At 34.0% G+C, this 9,931-nt stretch overlaps 1 protein-coding gene across 1 annotated transcript; it reads left to right on the forward strand.

Annotated features, from left to right (window-relative positions):
• The first annotated feature begins 5,716 nt into the window (after nt 1-5,716).
• LOC115977823 lies at nt 5,717-7,815 on the forward strand. The gene is made up of 7 exons (XM_031099849.1): nt 5,717-5,961; nt 6,183-6,236; nt 6,322-6,453; nt 6,548-6,656; nt 6,752-6,793; nt 7,020-7,076; nt 7,149-7,815. Exons 1-7 carry the CDS (start codon nt 5,789-5,791, stop codon nt 7,728-7,730), a joined length of 1,149 nt encoding a protein of 382 aa, XP_030955709.1. The 5' UTR covers nt 5,717-5,788; the 3' UTR covers nt 7,731-7,815.
• The last annotated feature ends 2,116 nt before the right edge of the window (nt 7,816-9,931 follow it).

A 9,931-nucleotide genomic window follows, 5' to 3' on the forward strand; every position in this document is an offset into this window, starting at 1 on the left:
TGAGACATGTTTAATATAGTGTAAGCAATGATGTTAATGTAACAAAATCAAGTGCTCCAATTTGAGGCTAGGGATGCAGCAAATTGTAAGGTGATTAACATAAATTTGGATATGCCCATCAGATGGGTTTTAGGTGTATGTTTGCACATATGGAGAAGATTTTTTTGGGTTAGAATGTTCTATCCGTAGAGATAAGGAAGGGAAGGTTGATAAATTGTAGGGTATGGGAGGACCATGCTATGAATGAACTTTGCAAAATAGTGGGATGCTCTTTTGCCCTATTATTTGTAGCTTTCAATCTCTATGTACTTGGCTCCACCGCGGGGTGCATCATCCCTATCTTGTGCTCTCTTCAAACTGGACCAGCATTCTCTTGTTACTATCATGGAAATTTGGCAAATAAAAAAGACTTCATATTCTGTCACCATATACTTACAAATTATGTAGTGCTGTTTTTGGCATTCAGTGTAAATCTATGTTCCACATAGACTGATTTGTCTTAAGGTAGCTATGGGTTTTTGATGAAGTAGCAGAATCCTAGAGAGTAAGTACAACATTTTTCATTGTTTTTCACAACTACTAGCATGGTCAAGAGCAAATTCATTTTCACTTGAGTCCCATAATGACACAACATTTTTATGCACCCATTGAGTTTGTGAATGGTCGATTGTGGAGCAATTTAAAATCTCATGCTAGCCTTCCAAGCAAGCTCCTTTAGTAGGTCAACATTTTGTACCATTCAATTGATACTAAGGAGAGGTGCACGGTTGGCTCCCATATTAGTTGAGTTAAGGTGATCACAAGTAGGGATGGAAAAAGATCTTTGCCTTGCTTGACCTGCCCTACTCCACGCGATTTTCTCCACCCAAAGAGGTGGTAGGGCAAGGATGGAATTTGCTCACATTGCTCAGCCTAGTATATGTATACATCCAACCTATTCCCCCGCTTCGAGTGGAACTTTATCCTTGATCCGACCTTACCTCGTCCCATTGTCATTAGGAGGTTCAACCTAAGAGCTCGGGCCTATGCTAGCCAAGAGCACAAATATGTCCAGAAGCCTATACCCAAGACGAGTTCTTCAGGCCTAAACTCATATTTTGGCGTTCAAGCGCCATATCAACCCCTTCCAATGTTTATGATTGTTAGCCATTAAGTAGCACTTAATTTGTGGTTAAAAACTAGTGAGAATTGTTTCACTCTTAAATACATGTTTAACAAATATTTTGCTCCATTTCTCTTTTTACTAAAAATAAACTTGTCCTTCCATTTCTTATCTCAACTCTATAAAGTAACTTGGATTCCCCAATCTGAGTTGTTTAGTGATATACCTCTGTTTTCTTCTATTGCTATGATGAGCCATCAAAGCGAGCTGTGAACTGTTACAATCAATGGGACAAAGTGTGTACTCCAATTTATTTGATGACCATTAACTTGTAGTGGTTTTCATAAACAAATAGAAACCTAGAGTTTAGACAGGTTTCGACAGATGTATATATCTGATATCATCTAGATGTTTTCAGTAAATATTAATGTTAAGTGAAGGTGCTAGGCAGCTTCATTTGAAGCAAAGAAAAAAAGAGGATGAGAGTGAGACAAGCAATAGGCAAGAATTGCTTATGGCGGGCCATTATAAGGACAAAGTTTGGTGTAATTTTAAAGTGATGGGACTAATCAGCTATGAGGACCACTGCAATTCATAGAAAAAACCTTATGGTGACGTAGCTGCTAATGTCCAATGGCAAGAAATTCTTTAGCTCAGAATAAGGACTATATATCCCTTTGTAAGACAAAAGTACTACTGTGTTCACAAATTTGAAATTTCAGCCCAAAAAAGATTAAAAATAGTTCAAAAATGGTTACACTCATATTCTCATTGAATTTTATAACATGTAGTTCAGTATTTTTAGGACCATATTATTTACCACAACTTAATAATAGGTCTCGTTAGTGGGTGCCTTTTGGACATCCTTTAATAGTATATGTAACTATAATTTATGAACCATTACTTTCACATCGATCTACCACTTACCGTCACACAAATCGGTGATAAAAATTATGGCACAAAAACCATGTCCACATAGAGATAGACTTTATGTCCCTTAGGCTGTTAGGCCTCAACCGACAATGTTCATGAATTAAATTGAAAGTTTCAAATGTTATTTTTAATCTCAACCATTGGAAAAAAATAAAAAATAAAAAATAACCTTCAACTTTTTATCATTTTACTTTTACATATTATTTAACTTCTCTCACAACTAAACGGTAATTGCTGTAAATCTACTTTGGATGGAAGTTTGACAGAAAAAATTGAGCTGGTGGAGAATAAAGATTAAATGACAAATTTTAACTACAAAATTGATTGTAGTATAAAATTACAACCTTACTCTATAAAATAAATATTACTACATATTTTGAAAATCTAACTGTTGAATTGCATGTTCTTTATACTCTTAATATATATGTCAATTTTTATGTCAATCGGATGTCATTTACTTTATGATCTATAAGCTTATATTTTATGTATGGTTTTAAATTATAAAAACTTGTAATTTAAATAATTTGTTGATGACATAACTATTGATCCTTAATTATCTAAAAATTTTGCAAGTATAAGATTATATGAAAAATATATAAATCAATAATAAATTTGTCAAAATTCAAATTCAATAAAAAAAATATTAACTAAAGTTGTAAGGTAAGGATAAAACTAATTTTATAACTAAACTTTTAATTAGCTTTTAAGAGCAATAATTAGAGTTTGACTCTGGCATTGTCCTTGGATAGATGCCTTCTTGCAAATGAAAAGGCTACGTGACATCACATGAGCACACCTTTTTACGCTTCAACCTTGGCAATATAGTTCTTTTCTGTTCTCATTATAGTGTCGTATTGGGTACTCAGACAAAAAATTGAACGCTCGAGGGATAGGTTGGGGTTGTAACTTGTACGGTTTTTTTTTTTTTTTTTTTTAATGGCCGTTGTAACTTGTAAGTTGCAACAACTATCAGCTATGGTTTTTATGGAACCCATAGCAGTAAAAACTAAAAATCTTTAGAATGAATGATAGTTTTCTAACTTTCTCCATGAGATTTGTGATAATGATAACAAATATAATGAAATACATAATTTTGTTGTTTGGAATGGGCCTCCTAACAACATTCTCATACAAGGTTAATTGTGAAAATTGTTATGAGTTTTAGAAAGATCCTACAAACAAATATTAAAGATTTACATAGTGAGGCCATTGGCCTACGCCCGCCGGTGATGATGAGAAGAAAATTTTACTAAAAATCTCACACCATGGCATCATATATAAAAGGCTAAATATTCACCTTAAAATAATATCTTTCCATTTCAAGAGAATTCATAGATTATTTGATTGTAGACTTGTAGATAATATTTGACATGACTCGCAAACATGTCATGATTTTTTTTATAAGTTAGAGTGCGTTTGGGAAGCGCATTTTGCGCTTCCCAGACGTACGTTTACGTTTCAGAATTTTTTTTTTTTTTTTTGTCAAACCATAACTTTTTGACTTTTCTTATGTGAACAGTGCTTTTATGCACTGTTCATGGGTCCCACAAAATACACCTTTCAGCAACTTTTTCATTAAAAATTGGTCCCACAATACTATTTACACATTTAAAAATTATTTTACTACAGTGTTTTTCAGTTTTCAATTTTCAACTGTATCCAAACGGACCCTTAGTGTTTAGTTTAAATGGGTTTGTGTTATAATGAATTGACCCACTTGGACATGATTAAGAAATGGATTAATCTCATGTTGACTTACTTAACGCTGAAATGACTCGGTTTATTATTCATTAAGATGGGTTGATAGGAACAGATTTAATCCATATAAATAAACGTTATTTTTATTCAACATAAATTTTAATTTTAAATATAAATTTTAGTTATCAAAAGAATTTTAATATTTATGTTGATAAATTCTTCATTGAAACTCTAAGGTACCTAATCCTTTTACCCAAAACAAAGAAGAAAAAAACTCTCATTTTTATTTTATCTTACTTAGATTGTGTATTTTGAAATTTGGACAAATTCATTAATTGGGTTGAAATAAAACTAAGTAAATTAGATTTTAAACTCTATAGTTTAGGGGATGTAACAAACTAAACCCTATAGTTTTGAAAGTAACAAATTAAACACTAAAGTTTTAAAAAGTAACAGATTAAACATCTGCATTGGGTTTGGAGTTTTTTTATTGGCTGAAGTTTTAATTTGTTATTTTGAAACTTCGTGGATTTAATTTGTTACACCTTAAACTATAGGATTTAAAATAAAATATAATTTTCCCGAATTTTTTTTTTTGAGGAACTTTAGATTGTATACTATTAGCACTTTAATTCATGTTTATTTTTTTAAAAAAAGTACTTAAATTGATGTTACTATGAATTAGAATTTCGGGTTTAGATTTGATTTGTTTATAATTATTACAATTTATATGCTCACAAAAAATAAAAATATGTTAATTGTAGGGACACAAATTTTGTCCCCTACTCCGGGGAGGTTATCTTGGATCTCTACAACAATAGTCAGCACAACTTAAATTATCAACAAGGAATATATACTCCACAATGGGAAACACAAACAGTGGATTTCTATCACCAATTCTAGTGTGATTACAATTACAAGTGTTAAACTCAGAAACTATACTTTTCTCGTGATGACACCCTTAGTGCTACTGTTTCTCTCTTTCTATTTCTCTCCGCCAGAAGATTTTTTCTGATCCCCTTTACTTTACCCCCACCCCCCTTTGCCCTTTTATAGCTTCAATCATTGCTCTTATCACTATAGCTATCCCGTTGCTCATTGGAACCTCGAGGATATTTTTCTTCACTTTATCGAATTACTCCTCTCCCTTATCCTGGAACTCTGACTTTTGGGAGTTGCTACTACTGTTCAGGCTGTCTCCTTGCATTTAATGTGGCAAAGGTGATGTAAGAACCTCATCATTGTGGTGGAGGTAAAAATATTCAACCTTCTTGCATGCTCCTAAATATTCTCATGGTTCCAGGAATACTCTAGTAATTATACACGGACCACCTATGTCCCATACCTTGGGAAGAATATCACCTCATTGTCTCCACGAGAATTAATCTCTGGCCTCAATCATTTTTCTCGTGACGCTTGGAATAACCTTACTATCCTCCTTGCATGGTGCATTACCCACAAAGCTTTCCTTTTAAACATGAGTGAGGCCCAACTCTTTCCTGTGACCCAATTGCTCCTTGGGCTTCAGTCCCAGGTGTGACTATTCCACTCCCTACATTAATCATTATGGGTTATATTATATTATATTATATATATATATATATATATATATATATATAAGTTGAAATAGGGTGTATTTGTGTCAACACAATACAAGATATTTATTTAATAATTTGAAATGGATTGTGTTTATATCATATCCAATAATGTTTATAATTTTATATAGAGTGTAAGGTGGGTTGTGTCTTGTAACTTGTCAATCGATTTAATAATTTGGTTGGGTTAGGATCGAGGTACTTTGACACGAATTTTAAATGGGTTAGTTGACTCAAGTAGTAAAATTACCCTTACTTCCATATGACACTTGAGTGCAAATTGTCACTCCCAATTACATTAGCTTCCATTGCAAATGCACTCTTAATAGAAGCTGGTTGGAGCGTGTTTTACACTCTCCATAAGTGCGAGTGCCCCAAATAATTTTTTCCCATTTTCCCTTTTCCTCTTAATTGTGATGGAAACTAGGACTACACACATAGATATAGTCGTTGTTAGCTTATGTTCCCCCCTCTCTTTGTGTCTGTGACAATGGAAAGTGGACTTCCCATGCTTAACTGTCTCTTACAGCACACACTAAGAAGCCTGTGTTCATGTTCAGATTCTTCCAATTCTTCAAAGTGGGTTTACGCCGTTTTCTGGAGGATACTTCCTCGGAATTACCCTCCACCTAAGTAAGGAAAATATGATAATGAAACCAATTATCAAAGCCCAAATGCATAATTTAGTTTATCAAAGTTCATGTTACGTTCTCATATATTGTTAATGTAAGGGCTTTCTATCGTGGACGTAGGTCGTCAGGCTAAACTGGCTTCTTGTTTCTGTTTTTCTTGTTTTTTTCTCGGTCACTCGAACAACTTTTTAACAGTTTCTTGATCACATTGCTTTCTTTCAGGTGGGAATATGGAGGGAGTGCTCTTGATCGCTCCAAAGGAAACAAGAGGAACTGGTAATTAAGTTACAGGGAATTGTGAAAAAACCCATGTCTCAGTTCTACTTGCTAAGTGTTTTTTTTTTTCTTTTCTTTTTTCTAGGATTCTAGTGTGGGAAGATGGATTTTGCGATTTCTGTGAATGTGAACGAACTGGGAGTGGTTACATAAAGGGGAGGTTTGGAGCTGATGTCTTCTTCAAAATGTCTCATGAGGTGTACAGTTTTGGAGAAGGGTGAGAGCGCTTATATATATTTAGCCAGAAAAGTCTAATAATAGAATGGTGCTGAAGAAAATTGATGACTAAGCTGTATGGTTTATGTTTGCAGATTAGTGGGGAAAGTTGCAGCAGATAATAGTCACAAATGGGTGTTTAGCGACGCTGCTAGTGATGGTGATCCTAGCTTGATCTCCTCATGGAATTTATCCATTGAACCTGTAAGGCAATCACTACAATTTTTGTGCACAACGTTCAGTTCACATGTAAAGTACACCACTTTAAACCTGACTTTCTTTTGTATTTTTTCCCATAGCAACCAAGAGCATGGGAATTTCAGTTCAATTCAGGCATTCAGGTTGGTGCCATTAGATACTCTAAAATAGAAGATAAAATTCCCACTAAAACCATCAGCTTTAAGCCCATTGTGTTAGAATAATGGTTAAGTTATTAGAGATTCACAATTTTTTAACCGTTTAAGCTTTCAGAATAATAAATAATTTATTATGGTATCAAACAAAATGTCCTGTATCACGATAGTTTGTCACACTGAAACTAACACTTAAATTATCTTATTTTGACAGACTATTGCTATCATTTCCGTTAGAGAAGGCATAGTTCAACTGGGCTCATTTGAAAAGGTATCTAATCTGTCAATTTCTCTTCTTTTCTTTGTCAAAATCTATATCAAATGGCTAATATGCTTTTTTCAGATTGGTGAAGATCTCAATCTGGTGATAAGCATACAGAGGAAGTTCAGCTATCTCCAAAGCATTCCAGGAGTATTTGCCATTCAAAGGCCATACCTTCCAATTCAACATCCATACGTGCTCAAACCAAGCCAAGAAACATCATTCTCATTCTATGACAAGCGCCAATTAACCGGAATGAAGAGACTTTTCGAAGAAAAACCCGAAGATTCTCCAATTAAGTCTATCAACTTGGGCTGGAACACCGCACAAAATGGCATTGCAGGACCACCCATTTGGTCAATTCCACCTCTTTTGCCCACCATGTCTTGTAGCCTTGGAGCACTGCTAGCAAAACTACCTACTGTGATGCCATCTTATAATGCCATTGAAGCTCCAGACAGTGCAACTCTGCTCAACAACAACAACATCATTAGCGCAAACCAGAGAGTTCAGTTTGACAATGGTGGAATTCAGATTACTGATATAAAGCAAGAAGAAAAATCAATTTCCATAAACCATAATTTACAGTTAGGAAATGGGTTGGTGAGGGAGTTGGGATCTAGATCTCTAAGAGATGGAGAAAGTGCATTAAATCTCATTTAATTAGCATAACCAAGTTGCTTTTATTGCCATGACCAAGAGGTGGTTTTGGCAATAATTAGCTTAATTTGGTTGGCTGGTTGATATTGTGCACCATTGTACCTTATTGTTTTTAAAGCATTAGTGTTATATATATGTAATTAACGTACCATCATGCAATGCAGTGGCTTATCTCTCTGTTACGACCATATTAGCAATGCTAGAGATATAACATTTTTTATACCTACTAACATGACATATCATGATTGGAATAGCATACACCAATCATAATATGGTATGTTAACCGTGTTAAATTACCGATTATTTCAAAAGTTTAAGTTATTGAGATATGATAAAATTAATCATTTAATCACGTACTTCTAACACTCCCCCTCAAGTGTGAGCTCAAACTCTCTTTTAATAGGTAAGGTCAAACTCAAGACCTCTTGTCATGTTAAATTATCAATTATCTTAAAAGTTTAAGCTATTGAGATATGTTAAATTTAATAATTTAACAACATATTTCTAACAAGTAGTTATGAGAAAATATTGTGTCCTCACACTTGTTATGCATACAAATCAAGGATAGCACTCAATTTTTTGAGGTGGGATTCCATCACACGTGAAACTCCAACATGTTTTATTTGCAAAAAACTAACAATAGTTTTCTATTTTATTGATAAACACTAACAATAGTTTTCAATGATTGATATAATGAAAACAATATTATGCTTCCCATCCGAACACAATCTATACTTATAATTGCATGGATTCTAGTTAAACCCCAACATTTTGTTTGTCATTGACTGTTCCAATCGTGATGACAATGCTATGCCTCTCATTGATGGACTGAGTGGGTGGGCATTGTGGGGTTTCTAGGCTGCCATAGTCTGTGTCCCTTTGGCTAGTAATAGTCCACACCATATGGGTTGGTCCCGGAAACAAACGAGAGAGAGTAGAAGAAGACAGATATAATTGAGTCTTGATCAGGTTGTTGTGTGCTACATTTAGTATCTGTCCCCCGACAGAGAGGATGGTCCCCATCCCCAACTTTTTTATTTTTATTTTTTTTGACATCAACGTCTATGATTTTTGTTATCAGACAAAAATGTGGCTCCATTTTGTTAGAAGAAGGATATGTATCTGCAAATATATGTGTAATTGCATCACTTCATCACTATTGAAAGAAAAGTTGTAGAAATGAAAGAGTTAAAATGCAAACTACCCATGAAGTTTGGATGAATTGTTAAATTCTCTTTGTTTTTGGGGTTATTTTGGTTCTTAAACTTTAACATTTTTATCAAATTAACCACTCTATCAATGAAACTTCCACTTTTCACATATGTGATACCACATGGTTTACAAAGTTTTATAGACGAAAAGACTATTAAAGATTCAAATGACAAAAAATACACTTTAGACACAAAAATGACAATTCACCCATACTTCAAGGTTGTTCTTTAGATTTTGGCCAAAGTGTAAATATTGTACTATTGCATTGTGCTCAGTATTTTGGTAAGACTAATCTTAGGCTAATTCATAGCTAACACATAGAGTTACGATACATGCATAGGACTACTAGTACAATTGGGACTATAACTACTAATACAGTTTGGATTGGAGCAGACCTTTTTTTTTTTTTTTTTGAGGAAGATTGGAGCAGACCTTGAACCCATATTTTTTTAATAGCTATATCATAAAGCACATAGACCAAAGTCAAAACTTTGATTGAAGCTATAACCTGATTATAACTTCATTAAGTTTACTTATTATGTTTTATTTTATTTTCTAATTTTCTATTACAGTAAACAACCCTAGGCAGAGTTATGATTGCCGGAAGAATGCACTAAAAAGGAATCCACTTGAAGTGGACCACTTTGTTGCCCTTTGCAGCCTGTAGGTTATTTATTGTGGTTGATATATGTTTCTATCTATGTTGGACAATTCAACATCCTACCCCAATAATAACTAAACGGTTCTGACCAATTTTGATGAAACTCTGATATTTTTAATATGGTTTTGGTATTTACTACAATTGGGTCCCATTTACTTGGAAATCTTTTGGTACCAAATCCTATTTTCGGCTACAAACTTATGGCTACAAGGAAATGCTGCTACGTTCTCAATGGGCCTAATGGGTCTATTAAACAGTGCGACTTTACAACTTGGAGAAGCACCACAACTTCATTCAATTGTGCGCCCCCCACACAAACTTATCATCTGAC

Source organism: Quercus lobata, chromosome 2 (assembly GCF_001633185.2).
Source record: "Quercus lobata isolate SW786 chromosome 2, ValleyOak3.0 Primary Assembly, whole genome shotgun sequence".
In the NCBI taxonomy this organism is placed as follows: Eukaryota; Viridiplantae; Streptophyta; class Magnoliopsida; order Fagales; family Fagaceae; genus Quercus; species Quercus lobata.

Bases quoted from the DNA above. Each gene is read 5' to 3' on its own strand.
- LOC115977823 (XM_031099849.1), top strand. From the start codon at position 5,789: ATGTTCCCCCCTCTCTTTGTGTCTGTGACAATGGAAAGTGGACTTCCC. The intron at 6,454-6,547 runs GTGAGAGCGCTT...TTATGTTTGCAG, and splicing joins GTGTACAGTTTTGGAGAAGG to ATTAGTGGGGAAAGTTGCAG. The intron at 7,077-7,148 runs GTATCTAATCTG...TGCTTTTTTCAG, and splicing joins AACTGGGCTCATTTGAAAAG to ATTGGTGAAGATCTCAATCT.